The 17,035-nt window shown below is 44.1% G+C and overlaps 2 protein-coding genes and 1 pseudogene across 4 annotated transcripts; 1 reads left to right on the top strand and 2 right to left on the bottom strand.

Annotated features, from left to right (window-relative positions):
• Nucleotides 1-1,715: 1,715 nt before the first annotated feature.
• LOC127771130 (glyoxylate/hydroxypyruvate reductase HPR3) lies at nt 1,716-5,103 on the bottom strand. 2 transcript variants are annotated; one of them, XM_052296961.1, is made up of 2 exons: nt 4,675-5,103; nt 1,716-2,509 (listed from the first exon to the last, which is right to left on the bottom strand). In XM_052296961.1, the coding sequence occupies exons 1-2, from the start codon at nt 5,101-5,103 to the stop codon at nt 1,988-1,990; spliced, it is 951 nt and encodes a 316-aa protein (XP_052152921.1). In that variant the 3' UTR covers nt 1,716-1,987. The 2 variants fall into 2 exon arrangements, with proteins under 2 accessions (XP_052152921.1, XP_052152920.1); XM_052296960.1 differs by lacking the exon at nt 4,675-5,103 and adding an exon at nt 2,584-4,668.
• Nucleotides 5,069-10,423, top strand: LOC127771128 (glyoxylate/hydroxypyruvate reductase HPR3-like). Of its 2 annotated transcripts, XM_052296959.1 has the most exons (3): nt 5,069-5,175; nt 8,674-9,161; nt 9,694-10,422. In XM_052296959.1, exons 2-3 carry the CDS (start codon nt 8,685-8,687, stop codon nt 10,216-10,218), a joined length of 1,002 nt encoding a protein of 333 aa, XP_052152919.1. In that variant the 5' UTR covers nt 5,069-5,175; nt 8,674-8,684; the 3' UTR covers nt 10,219-10,422. The 2 variants fall into 2 exon arrangements, with proteins under 2 accessions (XP_052152919.1, XP_052152918.1); XM_052296958.1 differs by lacking the exon at nt 5,069-5,175 and having other exon boundaries at nt 8,628-9,161; nt 9,694-10,423.
• Nucleotides 5,144-7,526, bottom strand: LOC127771129 (glyoxylate/hydroxypyruvate reductase HPR3-like; annotated as a pseudogene).
• Nucleotides 10,424-17,035: the final 6,612 nt, after the last annotated feature.

Raw genomic sequence — 17,035 nt, 5'->3', positions numbered from 1 at the left:
TTTGGGAACATCGTGTATTGGTCAGTTTGGCTCATAAGAACATTTTTTTTCTTTTTCCTAAATGAAACTTTAATGGTGTAGTGAAAACAGTGTCATACGGTAATTTCGATTTTGAGAGAACTTGAGATGTTGTCTAACCTGGGAGCATGGTCACATTAAAATATTTAATACTAATTTATTACTTGAAGGGATATATATATGATACCCCTCTAAATTCCAATGTTATTTTTTATTGTCATGTGTTTGTGGGGGGTTAGGAGGAGGGGGCGGGGGGCTGAATTCTGGAAGTAACCTCGTGAGGGCAGGGCCCAATGTTTGTCAAGGACAAAAGGATTGTGGGGACCCAAAGTGGGTAAATCTAATTTCAGCAGATCTACGATGTAAAAAGATTTAGAGCATGAAATATATCTCTACTATTATAAAAATTTAAAATGTTTTTGGCGTCGCCCGATTGAGTCTCCATGCCTTTTTTTTTTTTCGTACGTCGTCCGATTGAGTCTCGATGCCTTTTTTTTTTCATCCGACAAAACAGTACGTTCGTGTAGTTCGAAACGGGTTTTGGTGTATAAACACCAAAAACAACTGATTATCCAAATAATCAGTTGATTAGTAGTTAATTACTCGATTAAGACGTTTAATTTTTTTTTTCTATTTGATCGGTGGGCCTAAAGGGAGCAACCCAAATAAGCTATCAACCATATATATACAGTATGCTCTATGTTTGTGCTTACAGTGCTAGGTTCCCAGATCATCCAATGATTTATCTCTGTAGTATGGTATTTTTATATATCTCTATCTCTACTATTATAAAAATTAAAGATGTTTTTGCTGGTACTTTGGTACATCATCCGTGTATAAGTCGGTTTTTAAGTTCATTCGTTTTCGGAAATACAGATCTGTATTTGAATTGGGTTTTAAATTCATTCACCTTTAGAAATACAAGAGGAGTCATATAAGAAATCTCTTTAAAAAAAACTCGCATGCTAACTTAAGATGATCGGACTCCTAATTATAGCTCATGTTTTTTCTAGAAAAATATATATCCAAGCGAATTCTTCCAATGAAACTATTATATAAAAATTAAAGATGTTTTTGCCGGTACTTTGGTACGTTATCCGTGTATGAGTCGGTTTTTAAGTTAATACAATTTTAGAAATACAAATATGTATTTGAGTCGAATTTTAAATTCGTTTGTTTTTTGAAATACAGGAGCAGTCCTATAAGAAATCTCTTTATAGAAACTTATATGCTAACTTAAGACGATCAACTCCTAATTGCAGCTTATGATTTTCTAGAAAAAATAATATGTATTCAAGCGAATTCTCACAGTGAATTTCACCTTAACTAAACCATGTAATAATAATAAAATTAAAATAGCCTTCATCCATTGCAACGTATGGGTATTTTTTTCTAGTCGAGTAAAAAAATTTGACTTCCAAACATGCCAATAGTTTTACCATTATGTTGGCTTTATAGTTTTCACTAATTTTAGGAATTGGGAAGTGAATGTGTTTATATTCCTTAAATACTGTACGAGACAAAAATAGTCCAAACCCATTGGCAGACAAAGCAATACGAGCTGCCCTTGAGAGCCTGCCGGTCTTCTTGCTCGCATTCAGATTTTCCTTTTTTTTTTGGGGGGGGGGGGGGGGGGGGGGGGGCGTGGTTGGTGAGATGCAATTATACATTTGCATTACCTAAAGAAAATTAAGACATTGAATAATACTCCACAAGAATGGAGTATTGATTGAGTTTACTCTGATGTGTGTTACAACAACAAGATACAGGGCTGCTTGCAAATCAGTGAGCACAACAATGTGAAATCATCTCAGATTATCCTCCCAATTTATGTATGATTGGCTCAGATCGAAATCGCAGCATATGCATACATACAAACATGAACAAGCAACAACTTGTCCCTTGTTATTTTTCAGGTTGAGAATGCAGGTTGAGGTTCAGAAACTGAGTGTACTTGTTTGTAGTACGTTCAGAGCTGCACTTGGCTGACTAGAGGCTTCCCGGAGAAGAAGGCGTCAAGGTTGGCCTTGACGATGTCGACGACGCCTTGGATGGACTCCGGCGTGATCACCGCGCGGTGGTCCGACAGCACGACGTTGTCCATCCCCCACAGCTCCGGCGGCACCTCCGGCTCGTTCTCGTACACGTCCAGCCCGGCGCCGCCGAGCACCCCTTCCCGCAGGCACCTCACCAGCTCGGCCTCGTCCACCAGCCCGCCGCGCCCCACGTTCACCAGCACGCCGCCCTTCCCCAGCGCCTCCATCACCTCCCGGCCCACCATGCGCCGCGTCTCCTCCGTCAGCGCGCAGCTCAGCACCAGCACGTCGCTCTCCGCGGCGAGCTCCCGCACGCTGGGGTAGAACTTGTACGGCGCCGACGCCTTCGGTGACCTCGAGTTGTAGGCGATCACGCAGCCGAACGCCGCCAGCCGCCGCGCCACCAGGCCGCCGATGCTTCCCAGCCCCACGATCCCCACCCGCTTGCCGCTCACCTGCGAGAGAGAGAGATCATCGGATTAGCATTTCGATTCACCTCGATTTTCTTTCCACCCAAATCTGCAAGAACCTTGCTCGCGAGAGGGTAATCGCCAGCGGCGGTGGCCCAGGCGCCGCGCCTGACGTACGCGTCGGCGGCAGCGACTCGGCGGAGCACGGCCACGAGCAGGCCGACGGCGTAGTCTGCGGCGTCGGCGGAGAACGCGTTCTGGGCATTGGTGACCGCGATCCCGCGGCGGCGGCATGCGCCGAGGTTGATGTGGTCGACGCCCGCGGACGACGCCACCACCAGCTCGATCGCCGGGAGCGCGTCGATTTGTGCGGCGGTCACGGCAGGGAGGTCCACGGTGAGGAGCGCCCTCGCGGAGGCGGCGGCGGCCTCGTCGGCGTCCGCGGCGGGAAGGAGGCGGTAGCTGGGTGCGAGCTCCTGCTCGAACTCCGGGATGAGAGGGTCGACCAAGAGCACGATCGGTTTGGACGAAGAACCGTCTTGGGTCGCCGGCGGCGCCATATCCGGCGAGGCGGCGACGGTGGGCGGCGGTGAGGGAGAAGGAGAAAGTCAGTGTACTGATAAGTGGGGGCAGGGTAGAGATGTGGGCTAATTTGTGTCATTTCTACAAGAAAAAGGAAACTCCAATTTACTCCCCTGAAACTTTTTAATTTGATCAGATTTTTTTTCATTTTACCTGTAAACCATAATAATTTGATCAGATTGTTTTTTTCATTTTACCTGTAAACCATAATAGCCATCTCTATTATAAAAATTGCTCTAATAGACTTACGGTAGCTCATATCCAAACCTCCGACGGCAGTTTGGGTGGACAAGAGGAGAAAGTTAGTGAGGTGGATGAATAAGGGTGTGTTTGAGGAGAAGAGGATTGAGGAGATTGACAAGATACGCAAAACGAGGTGAGCCATTAGCTCATAATTAATTAAGTATTAACTATTTTAAATTTTAAAAATGGATTAATATAATTTTTTAAAGCAACTTTCCTATAGAATTTTTTTTTGTAAAAAACGCATCATTTAGTAGTTTGAAAAGCGTGCGCGCGGAAAAGGAGACTCAATCTCCCCTATCACCCTGGAACGAACAGAGCCTAAGAGCAAGTTTAATAGTATAGCCAACTACTAGCTCCAATTCATCTATAGCCAATCTAATAGCTTATCCATACAATAGTCATATACTACACTATTAATATCTGGTCCCATCTGTCATACACAAACTGCGTCTTAGAGTCTGTGCTACAGCTGGCTACAAATCTGTAGCCCGCTGCTCTTCTCTCTCTTTATTTATCTTCTTAAAATATGTTTGCAGCTGGCTTATAGTCTGCTATTGTATCTGCTCTAAGTGGACCAGGGTGAAGAGGACGAAATGAGGAAAGCTTAAGAGGAGATAGGTGGGCTAAGCTCGATCTTAATCTATCTTAAACACTATCATAATTTTGGGCCAGCAAGTCATTAACGGAAAAATATGATTTTTTTTTCATTTTTACTTTAAATTTGGATTCACATTGTCTTATGACACAATGTGTTAGATGGAGCCGATTTCAAATATGTTATTTTAGATGTAGGTGATAAGGGATTAAAAAAAACACCCATCCTATAGCTCCCAAAACGACCCCCAATACTAGTGAGAGCAGATTGAAGGAGGCCTGAATCAGTTGAAGGATGACCCATCTAGGATGACATGGCAAATTTTATGAAGAGTTTGGAATATAATGACATATTTGAAGGACCTGTAATTTTTGGGCCCAAATATTTTTAGATGGTCCCATTCCAAAATTACTGGAATTCTCATTTTTTATCCTGGAAAGTTCGGTATTTCCTCAGCCACTAATAATGCAAGTTATACTTTGGATGAGTTTACAAGTAAACGTTGAACTGCTACATGAAAAGAGGAGAGAAAATTTCTGACGGTTTGTGAATGACTGACTCATGAATTAAGGCTGCAATAAATAGCGTGATTGGATCGTTCCTCCGATCCAATAATTACAGTACATTAGTTAGGCTGTGTTTAATTCAGCGTAAAGTTTAAATTTTGGTTAAATTGAAAATATTGTGACTGAAAAATTATGTGTATATGACAAGTTGATGTGATGGAAAAGAACTGAAGTTTGGATCCAAACCTTGTATCTAAACACAGCCTTAATTAATGAATTACCTTGGTCGCGAGAGGGTAGTCACCGTCCGCCACCCACCTGCCTCGCCGGAGGTAGGCCTCGGCGGCGGCCACGCGGCGAAGCACGGCGACGACGAGCCCGACCGCGTAGTCCGCCACGTCGGGGGCAAACACCTCGCCGGCGTTGGTGACGCTGATCCCGCGGCGGCGGCACGCGTCGAGGTCGATGTGGTCAACGCCGGTGGACGTGGCCACCACGATCTCCAGCTTGGGGAGCCTAGCCACGAGATCTGCGGACACAGGCGTCAGAGCCGGCACGAGCACGGCCCTCGCCTCTGCTGCGTTGCCCTCGTCGGCGTCGGCGGCAAGCACGAAGCGGAAGCGGCCGTCCAGCGCGGCAGCGAACTCCGGGTAGAGCGGCCGCGGCAGGATCACCAGCGGCTTCCCGGCGTCGGGCGACGGCGCCACCATCTTCTCCTCCACTTTGGGAATTGTGAATTGGAATTGGAATTGGGATAGCTCTGCTCACCTCACCAGCACCAGGTAAGGCTGTGGTCGATTGTTTTTTGGAAGACTGATTCGACGGCGTCATACACAGCTGGTACACAATCAGGCAGAGGATTTGGTATTCCACCTCTGTGTTTTACCTATAGAAAGCAGTATTCTCTTTTTTAAATTAAACATAGTACAAACACAGACTCACGATACACATATACCAACACATATGAACACACACACACTCTACCTGATAAGCAACTTCTAAAAACTGAGTCATCAAATCTTGATATTGATAAAGCCATCATGAGCATCTCGCTATCCACAATTACGTCGTCTACTAGTGAAAAAAATAGGTAGCCGTAATTGTGAACACTAGGGGTGAAGCTAACATCAAAAAAAAGGGGGGCACACTACCATTAAAAATCTAGAAAATTTCAGTACAACACTGTACATTCTAGCATCAATTGAGTGAGAAATTAGAAATTTAGAAGGTTCATGTGCACCCCCCCCCCCCCCCAAAAAAAATATAGCTTCGTCACTGAACACCCATGTTAATTCTAGGACTTATACTGGGTAGGCCGATTCTATTAAAAGAAACCTAACTAGTTGAGCTACACCCACTTCATCGTGTACAAAGTTGTTAACTTTAATACTAAAACATTCGATAATTTGTTTTATCACAAATTTAGTATAAATATGAAAAATAGTAGTCATATAAAGACAATAAAATAAATGAAAACAATTTCTGTCGCTGAAGAAGACACTAGCAGCAAGAAAGACGGATGCACAAATCTTGTGCATAGATCGACAGGTGGTCAATTCAACTGGTGATTTTGTTATATTTTCAGTCACCTAATGAATAACAAAGTGAAATAAAATTTCACTGTTCTGCAGAATGTATAATAGATTAACCTTCTAATGGTCTTTTAGAAAAGATAAATTAAGATAGTTGATTCATTTAAGTAATAAAATTGTATCTCTTCTCTGCATAGGTAGACCACACAGAATGAATAATGATTAGTAAGAGCTTGTTCGGCGTGGAGGAATTTTAACATATATGAATTGAAGTGAAAGAATAGTAATGCATATCCACATTAATCCATAGAAAATTTTTCAAAAGGTATAGTTGATGAAATTCTTTTTTATGTTTTCTCTCTATAACTTACCGGAAATGGTTTTTTTATTTGTCTATACTTTATTCATACGAAACGAATGATACTCACAATAATCAATCCGTAGGAATCTATATCCTTTGCTTTTCCTCCAAAACGAAACTAGGCCCTAAAACATTTTATAGCAATAATGATGATAATAAGAATAAGTCAATTGTTGGACTAACAGGGCAAGTGTGCGTCACTCCGAGGCTTCCACTCGCGTAAGCAGCGGCTCGCCGGCGAAGAACGCGTCGAGGTTGGCGAGGACGACGCGGCTCAGGTCGGCCATGGATTCCGGGGTGAAGATGGCCTGGTGCGGGGTGAGCACCACGTTGTCCATGGCCCACAGCTCCGGCGGCACGTTGGGCTCGTCGTCGAACACTTCCAACCCCGCGCCGGCGACCCTGCCCTCCGCCAGCGCGCGCACCAGCTCCGCCTCGTCGACGTTGGCGCCGCGCGCCACGTTCACGACCACGCCGCGCTCCCCCAGCGCGTCCAGCACGCCCCGGTCCACGATGCGCCGCGTCTCCGCCGTCAGCGCGCACGCCACGACGAGCACGTCGGAGCTCGCGGCGAGGTCGGTGGCGGTCGGGAAGTAGGCGTAGGCCACGTCCTCCCTTCGCCGGCGGTTGTGGTAGGAGACGACGCAGCCGAACGCCTCCAGTCTCCTCGCGATCGCCGACCCTATGCTGCCGAGGCCGATGATGCCGACGCGCCTCCCGCCGATCTTGGATCCGAGGGGGAGGAAATCGCCGCCGCGCTGCTCCGGACAGAGGCCGCGCCGGACGAAGCGGTCTCCGGCGGAGACGTGGCGGAGAACGTCGAGCAGGAGGCCGACAGCGTAGTCGGCGACGTCGGTGGAGTAGATCCCGCCGGCGTTGGCGACCTGCACGCCGCGGCGCGCGCACTCGCGGAGGTCGATGTGGTTGGTCCCGGCGCTGACGGTGATGATGCAGCGGAGGGAGGGGACGGCGTCGAACAGCTCAGCGCCGACGGGGATGGGCCCGCCGCCGAAGACGAGGACGACGCGAGGTGGGTCGGCGTGGGCGGCCACGGCGGCGAGGAAGGCGTGGATGGGAAGCGCGGAGGCGTAGAAGTCGAGGAGGCGGAATCGGTGGGCGACGTCGGTGAAGGTGCCCGGGAACAGCCGGCACAGCAAGAGCACCGGCGGCGACGACATTTCTCTTTCTTTTTTTTGGTGATTTGTTGCTTTCTTTTTGGGTGGTTTCGGGCATCGACCATGCCATTTGTTGCGATGCGATATGCGACATTTTTGCTGTAGCGACCATGACCTGATAACTGACATCCTTAAAAGAAAATGGAAATGTCCAAATATCCCCTTAAACTGTTCAATTGAACTTTGAAGTCGGGTGTTCAATCGCCTTAGACACTGTAAGATGATGGTTTTGCGGAGTGTTTTTTTTTTTCTGATTTACATATATATTGGATGAGTTTCATTCCGTGATATATAAATTGGACATATATGTTAAAATCTCTACCTAAATCTTTCATTTTGCTCCTAGTATGATATCACTATAGGATATAAATTGGTAATTAATCGATGATTGATAATACGTGAACATGCTATATTAGTTCTTCAAAACCACTTATTTAAGCTTTCAAATACCCTAAATCACTTTAGGGGGGTGTAGTGGTGGACCTAGAATGATTTTTTTAAGCCCGAGCAAACTTCAATATAAATAATATTTGCTATAGATATTTAATCATCAATTTACTATTCAATATTAAAATTCAATGGAGTCTTTGCCGACAAGCCCGGGTGGCTAGCCGGCTAGGTAGCGGAGCGGTAGCTCCACCACTGAGGGTTAGATGACTAGTTTTAAAGTTTATAGTGCTGGATAAAATTCATTAAGGTTGGGAACTACACCTCCCCTGCACGTAAAACAGAATTATCCATTAACACATGGTTAATTAAATACTCCCTCCGTATTTTAATGTATGATACCGTTGACTTTTTGACCAACGTTTGACCATTCGTCTTATTTAAAATTTTTTGTGCAAATACAAAAATATTTATGTCATGCTTAAATATCATTTGATGATAAATCAAGCCACAATAAAATAAATGATAATTACATAAAGTTTTCAAATTAGACAAATGGTCAAACGTTGATAAAAAAAGTCAACGGCATCATACAGTAAAATATGAAAGGAGTATTAGCTAAAATAAATTTAGAAAAAATACTAATATAAATTTTTGAAACAACTATTCTATAGAAACCTTTCTAAAAAGAAATACACCATTTAACAATTTAAAAAGTTTAACTGAGTTAGTATAAGTTTTGAAAGTCGGATGCTGAACTCAGTCTTAGCAGGTAGTATATGGATTTTTATCTAAAACAGAAAAAGAAATCAATTCCATTTTTAGGAGCATCTGCGATGACATCAGCCGTGGCCGCGCCGCCTGCCACCGGCGGCAAGCGACCGGTGCTTCTGCTGCGCCGCATCAACGACCGTCTCGCGGCGGAGCTTCGCTCGCGCTTCCGCGTCCTCAACTTCTACGAATCAGGCGCTCCCCTCCTCGCCTTCCTCGCCGCCGCCGCCGCGGGGCCCGACCCCCCGCTCGCCGCCGTCGTCGTCGCCGGCGGAGCCATCCAGGTCAACGCCGCGTTCCTTGACGCGGTGCCCTCCCTTGGCTGCGTCGTCACCACCGGCGCAGGCGTCGACCACATCGACCTCGCCGAGTGCGCGCGCCGCGGGGTCGCGGTGGCCGGCGCAGGCACGGTCTTCTCCACCGACGTGGCGGACCACGCCGTCGGTCTCCTCGTCGACGTGCTCCGGCGCATCTCGGCGTCCGACCGGTACGTCCGCCGCGGGCTCTGGGCGGCGCGTGGGGACTACCCGCTTGGATCCAAGGTTCGTTCTTGGTTTTGACTCACTGTATGTTACTGCTGTAAATTGTGATTAGGATATTGTTGTAATTGATCAAACTTAACAATTTTTGATTGTCATCAACTTTTTGGGTTAGTGTTCTTCTCCATTTATGGAAGAACTGAAGGAATTTGATTCTGCCTCATTTCATCATCGGAAAAAAAAAATGGCGCTCTCTGTATCAAAAATGGTCGTGGATGGCAAAGTTCAAATGTTTGTAACTTGAAGTTACAGCTTAGTATTGCTTTATCAGTGCTACTATTTCCTAGTAATTGTCAGACAATCTCTAACATCTGAACATTTTCTGCAAAATGTGAGTTCAGGATCTACTCATGCCTGACTGGGAAATGCCTATTTGTTCCCCAGAAGTTATAATTGGCATCCAAGAATTAGCACCATGTTGTGTTCTGGCCTATTCGTACTTGCATTTTACAGTTCAATCTGAGTATCTAACATCAGTTATGACAACATCAATATCTCAATGAAATTGACACAAAAAAAATTATGCTGTTATCAGCTAAGTGGCAAGCATGTAGGTATCATCGGCTTGGGCAGCATTGGATCACTGATTGCAAAGAGGCTCCAAGCATTCGGCTGCACCATTTCCTACAACTCCAGGAGGCCAAAGGATTCTGTCTCCTACAACTACTTCCCTGATGTCACCGACCTTGCCGCTGCATCCGACGTGCTCATCGTCGCGTGCGCGCTGAACGATGAGACGCGGCACATCGTCGACAGTAGTGTGCTAGAAGCCCTTGGAAAAGACGGCGTCATCGTGAACATCGCTCGCGGCGGGATTGTTGATGAGGCAGAGCTGATCAGGGCACTGAAGGAAGGGAGAATTGCAGGTGCAGGGCTTGATGTGTTTGAGAAGGAGCCTGATGTGCCGGCAGAGCTCCTGTCCATGGACAATGTGGTGCTCACGGCGCATGAAGCTGTCTTCACCACTGAATCCAACTGGGACCTGGCCGACCTCATGATTGCAAACCTGGAGGCCTTCTTCTCCGGTGGCCCATTGCTTACCCCTGTACTTCCCAAGTAATTGGATATTCATAAATTGCATGGGTATTACTATTACAAGAGATCCATGAACTGAAGTTTAGTGCAGGATCTGTAAAAAATACTACTTGTACTTGTTCCTGCCGAAGGCAGCAAGTGATTGCTATTTGATCGGTGTTTGTTCCAGTTTGTAGATGAGTAATTGCAGTTTTCATCTTAATCTTATTGAGAATGCAGTTCATGGTACAGAATGTTTGTTTGAGAACCACGGAACAGTGTAAATGCACTTTCATCGAAAATGAGAACTTCAGTTTCATTTCTCAGAGTATATATCTGCTTTGCATAATGAGGAATTAAAACTGGACGTTGGAGTTCATAAAAGAAACTCACATGGATTGATTTGAGCAAAATTATCACCATGGATTAGTATTAAGAGTAGTAGATCATACCAGGATGAAAAATGTTGGCAGGAGATGCAGTTAGGAACTGAGGTCAAAAGATTTTCTTGCAGCCAACTGCTCAGCTACAAAAGCCCATTAGGCCCATCACATGGGTCAGGTGAGACATGTAGAAGTCCAGGTATGATCGTGGGCCTTCCATATTGGCAAGGAATAAGTTCACTTTAGGTCTCTCATCTTGACGTCGAGTTCGAAACGCATCCTGAACCACAATACCAAAAATCTTCATCCTCCGAACTTGCAAAACCGGGTTAAATTAGATGTACTCACGCCGACTAGGCGCTTACATGGGAAAAAAACAAAAGTGGGTCCCACATGTCATCATTACTCTCCTCCCCTCTTCTCTCTCCCTCCTCTCTTTCTCTCCCCTTGCTCTCGGTCTTCTTCCTCCTCTCTTTCTCTGTTTCTCCACTCTCTTCCCATTTCTCTCCTGGCTGGTGGACGGGAAGGGTGAATAGGCGGGTGAGCAGCGAGGAGAATGGTGGCGGGAGAAAGGGCGGCCGACAGGAGAGGGAAAGGTTTCGGCCAGCGTCACCGAGCTCGAGCGATGGGAGAGAAGAGGGACGCCACTGAGCCGTGAGTGAGGTCGAGTAATCACCGACTGCGGCCAAGAGAGAGGGAAAGGTCGTGCCTCATCAATGGTCAGCGGAGGCAGCGGCAGCGGCAACTACGGGAAGAGGAGAGAAGGGGAAGGACAAGGCGTGGCCGATCGCATTGGGTGGGAGAGGGGAGAAGGAGAAGGAGCATCGTCAGCCGCATCTGGAGGCGATGGCTGCTGCTCAATCTCCATTAAGCTCCTCCATAGATGGCGCCAGCTCCTAGTAGACCCCTCCCAATCTAGGCGACAGCGATGGGGCTCTTCCAGGTCGATCGGCACGCGATGGAAGATAGAGGAGAAATGGCAGCAAACAAGGCAGGCACCGCCGTAGGTGACAGTGTGTTGCTGGCCGAGGAGGGGTCAAGGAAGAAGACGATGGCAGCGGAAGCCGGAGAGGAGTATGATGATGACGGCGACCTAGGGACATTTGGCGATGGTGCCAACGCACCGTCTTCCTTGCCATCGAGGACATTCTCTCTCTCTCTCTCTCTCTCTCTCTCTACTGTGAGAGATGGAGAGAAAACGGAAGAGAGAAAGAGGAGAGAGAAGAGGGAAGAAGAGTGAGGACGAAATATGACGAAATATGGGGTCTACTTTTGTTTTTGCCATGTCAGCGAAACCACCCATCTTTACTGTCGGAGGATCTAATTTAGCCCGGTTTTGTAAGTTGAGAGTGAAGATTTCTGGTATTATGGTTTAGGGACATGATTTAAACTCGATGTCAAGATAAGATATCTAAAGATAACTTTTTTCCTAATGGCAAAGATAGTGTGGATCCTCGCCCTCTTGGGCTCTGTTTAGTATGGGCTTTGAATTTATTTTCTCTCTTTCCCACCTCAAGAAAAAATAGAGTTAGACCTGGGGCTGGATAAAGGCTGCTATCGCGAGATATTTATTTTATCCAAAATTTAGGCTAAGCCTATATTACTATATTATATCACTTTATTTTTTATAACAGTCTAAGAGTTTAAATCATGTCAAACAAGACCAAAGAGGATAAAAATAAAGTATGTTTTTATGTTCAAGGCAAGAAGCGCTTATAGTACCTCACTAAAGCACCGCCAGCACCAGGGTCTCCTTTGTAATGTTACAAATGTGGTATTATATAGTTAACTATATAAGACCACATTTGGAAAAGGAGAAAAGATTCTTGGAGCAATGTCATATGATTTGAATCCTATGAAAATTTTGCTGTATAAATGATCCATTGAAACAAACGAATTGGACATCCATTAAATCCTATCCAATGCCTTAACCCATGGGAGTTTGAGAAGAAATTTAACAGATACAACCTCATAGGAACTTTAGTTCGAGCTTTTATCTCTTTTCAAATTTCTTTGTTTTTTTTTCTCCATCTAAACTGTCATTGCTGTATTTTTTAAATATGTTTGACATTTCTCTATTTTCTCATCCTATCTTACTATAAAGTTATGACCCACTAATTTTAAAGCTCAACATGCAAACATGCCACATCATCATCCACTAGTAATAATTACATATATAACTTATATAAGCATGCATCATCATATATAATTCATTGAATTCTACGAATCAACATCCAATCATCTTCCTTTATATTATTTTTCACAATATTTTTAACATATATATCCATCATTTTTATAATACTTAACATCTATTCATCCATATAATCAAAGTGTGGGATATCATATTTCATCTAGAGTCTCATGCAGAGTCTACTAAATCTATTTCTCTCTTAACATACTGTGACAAACCAGTTTTATTTTTTAATAATAAATAATATATCTTTTTACTTTTAGCCTAATTATTAAAAAAATATTAAAAGTTACTTAGTAATTTTCGCAGCAAAGCATGAAGAATTACTAGTTGTTTTAGATTGAAGGCCATAGGCCCTGCTTTTACTGAAAGCAATAGAGTCTGATACACGAAACGTCATACTCTGGGGATGCCAGCTTTACAAAGCAAGGAGCAAGAGCTACTGAAAGGACTCATTACAGAGATCAGAAACAGGCTCGAAACAGATTACTGAAAAAAAAAAAAGGTCATCCAACGCCAGTGCGAGTTGGGGACAGGGACTTGATAGTCATCAAGATTTGTCTCTGCCAGCTTCAGCGCATCTCCACCTTCTCTCTTCTTCTCCAGCTTACACCACCGTTGAATATAGAAAATAACACGAAAGATAATGGTTAGAGGAGTTGACAAAAACTTTTTCCCTAAACACCATATCATTTCGAGCTAGTCACAATGCCCAGGATAAAAAATTTTTCACCATTCTTTTGTCATTGTGTTCCTATCGAAATATTTTGTTTTTCTTATTCATGTGCTTCCGCATTCCCCTGTGGTCCAAATTAAGGGGCCATAAATGAGCATTCCCTAGCTAGCAGTGTCCCAATATAATCCAACGTACAAGCTGGTAATAACAATAATGCAAAGGAATACTCCCTCCGATCAAAAAAAAAAAAAGACATACCCTGGTTTCCGTGTCCAACGTTTGACTGTTCGTCTTATTTAAAAAAATTATGAAAAAAATTAAAAAGATAAGTCACGTATAAAGTATTAATCATATTTTATCATCTAACAACAATGAAAATACTAATTATAAAAAAATTTCATATAACACGGACAGTCAAACGTTGGCACGGGAACCCATGGTTTATCTTTTTTTAGGACGGAGGGAGTAACCTGGAGTAGTGTGGTAAATTTAGGCCAAGTTAATCCGGTAGATAGGGACAAAGGGAGAGTCGTTCAGTACGACCATTTCATTCAATTGGACAAGCAGCATATGGTACACTAGACGTCGTCCTTTATTTTGTTTTTGTTTGGCTTCCCTTGCTGCATGCATTGCTAATGCTAGCTGCTGCCCGTGTCTCCTCGTGTTTTCTAGCTACGTACTGTACTACTCTACTCTACTCCAGAGTACATGTTGTTGGTTAATTGTTGGTTAATTGGAGTAGCTAGGTTTCGAATTTCAAAAAAGTACGGTCGTCGATGGATCTGAGAATATATGCATGGTCGATCCGTACGTACGATCGTGTTCCAGAGATGGTACGTGCAGTGTATGGATCTGGAATCTTATTATTTCTTCTCTGCAGATCACCGGCTGATAGGGCCCCAGTTTGCCGGCTACGACCATTGCATAATTCAGTTCGTGAAACCGTGCATTTGAATGTAGTTAGCACTACTAGTACTGCTACTACTACGTGCATTTCTGGATGCATGAAGGACATCTATAGATTCAATTATTCATTATTTTTGTGTTTTATTATGATTATTATATGAAAGACGAATGCCTACACTCACGTACTCATGTGTACGCAATATTTATAGGTAGTAGGATTTAAAAATTATGTTATTGATCATTGTTGGTTCAGTAATAGTATATATCTAGGGTTGTCAATAAGATGAGCTCGAGAGACCTCCCCTTTCCTAGCTCAAGCTTGACAAGCGCAAGCCAAACCAAGCTTATTCCACCTACGAACTTTTAAGCAAGCTCAATTTAAGCTCGACTAAGCTTTAGCTCAGACATAGTAGTATAACATATACTTTATTGATAATATCCTAGTAACTAAAACTGTTTTTCTGGTTAATCACATTAATGAAAGAGTAAAAGAAAAAAAGACTACGATATGTATATGCTGCTAACATGTTCTAACTTATTGTATAGACAGATACAAATGTATATTTGTCTATTGGTTTATCAAACTAACAAGATGAATAAACAATAAAAGTTAATATATATAGTCAAGCTCAGTAAGTAAAGCTCGCAAGCTTAGCTCAAGGTTGGGCTTGGCTCGTTTGGAGCTTAAGCCAAGCTCGAATAGAGCTGAGGACGAGCCCAAGCTAGAATTGATTGCGACCCTCAAGATTTTTTAACATTCTAATAATATTATTATTGGTTAAAAAAACTAACAACAATAATTGTTATGTTTTTATAAACCGACAATAATGCATTTGAACCGATAAAAGGCGGTAGGCCTAGAAGGCGTCCACTCCCTTCTCGACTTCTTTGGAGCACGAATCACGAAACAAATGTTAAGGTAAAAAATTATATAAGAAAATTTTTTTTGCGAGGAAGTTTATGAATTTTGATCTCAATTTTTCGTTAACAGCCATTTAACAATTCTGCTACAAATATATAGTATTGCCTTATGTAGTCTCTTGCTGCGAGTCTCGTTCCGGACGGAAATTAGCCCGAAACAAATTAATCAGCATCGCCATGCGCGAACGTACGGCTAACGATGTAGAAGTGGGCGCGTTTATATGCAGAAGAGAGAGGAGCCCATGGCCATGCATATGCAGCAGGAAGCAGCACTGCACTTGTCGGTCGTCGTCTAGCTTCTTCCTCTTTCCCAGGCTCGATCGACAGCATGCTGCAGGAGGCAGCTGCTAGCGATACGTACCAGTACGCCATCGTCGTCTTCCTAGCACCCGATCGATCCATCATCTATCTGAAGATATGCAGATATACCTCTGCTGCTCGATCTGGATTCATATATATTTCGGACTCTCACTGTTTCCGTATTTGGAGCTAGCTATAGCATGCACCTGCGTTGTTGCCTGCCCTCTCAGGCTCAGCTCCCATATAAATCTACAGGAGTAACAGGACTAGCTAGCAATTCAATGTCCCTCCGATCCTAGCAGCTCTCTTGCTGCTGCTGCTGGATGCATGATTGCAACTTACTCTATATGTTTCTTGCTTAATTAATTGCTGGCCTGGGGTTCACTGATGATCAGTGCTAGTACATGCCCAATCTTGGATTTTCTCCAATTTCAAAACCCATGTATATATATTCCTTCACTACGTACGAATACATACATATACGACGTACGTAGTCATGGACAGTAGCTGGCTAGTACAGTGCGTAGTTAATTAATTAATTAGTGGGTTGGTCGATCGATTTAACGCCAGAAACGCTTTGTCCGTGACGACTGCCTACCCCACTGTCTCGGTCTCTGACTACCTACCTACTGTGCTCCCTCACTTAATTGCATGCATCACATTAATTAATCTGTACCCCCCATAAGCCGACCTCACAATGCACTAGCACTAGTATACGTAACAAAAATTAAAAAGCTAGTATTGCAATATACTACTCCATATATTGGATTTTATGGCAACACCCCCCATCAAACACTACTTGCCCTTTCCGTCCCTCACCCTTCGTCTCCTCTGACTCTGAACGCCATACCACTGCCGCCACCGCATCGACCACTTCGGTCTCGGGCTTGGTCCTGACCGAAATTCAACAACATTTTCATATATGCAAAGAAATAATTGAAATTTTTGAACACAAAAATCAAAAAAAAAATCGTAAGCACTTATGAGTAAAGACTCTTATTAGGCTGCATGCTTATAAGTAGGGATGTGAAAATTAGAGTTTAATCCTATTAAATATAGTGGATTGTAGGTTGCATTTAGACTTTTTTTTTATAATTTGGTCTTTTCGGTTAACTGAGGGGACTAACCGAATTGACCGAACAAAATTATGTATGTCTTTCACTGCTTAGTACCGAATTGATGACCATATTTCTCGGTCTCAGTCTTTTTAGTTCGGTTTTTTTCTGCCCACCCCAGTGAGAAGGGGCCGGCACCGTCGATATGGTGATCCCCAGCCTCCCTACCAGGGTATTCATCTAGACAGAGTAAGGGCCCAGGTGGGCTGCAGCTCAAATGTCAGTGGCACTCGACCGCTCATTGTAGCTCTGAAGCTAGCGGTTCTCATTGTCGGGCCGCCCCTCCCCATTGTTAAGCCCTGGCTCCGCTCTATCGTCAACGTCGCACACCACCGCTCTCTCCCCTAGCTTGGGCTGCATCGCCATAATAT

This window comes from Oryza glaberrima, chromosome 4 (assembly GCF_000147395.1).
Source record: "Oryza glaberrima chromosome 4, OglaRS2, whole genome shotgun sequence".
NCBI lineage: Eukaryota > Viridiplantae > Streptophyta > Magnoliopsida > Poales > Poaceae > Oryza > Oryza glaberrima.
The sequence above is the reverse complement of the archived record's forward strand: the minus strand, read 5'-3'. Positions and strand labels throughout refer to the sequence as shown.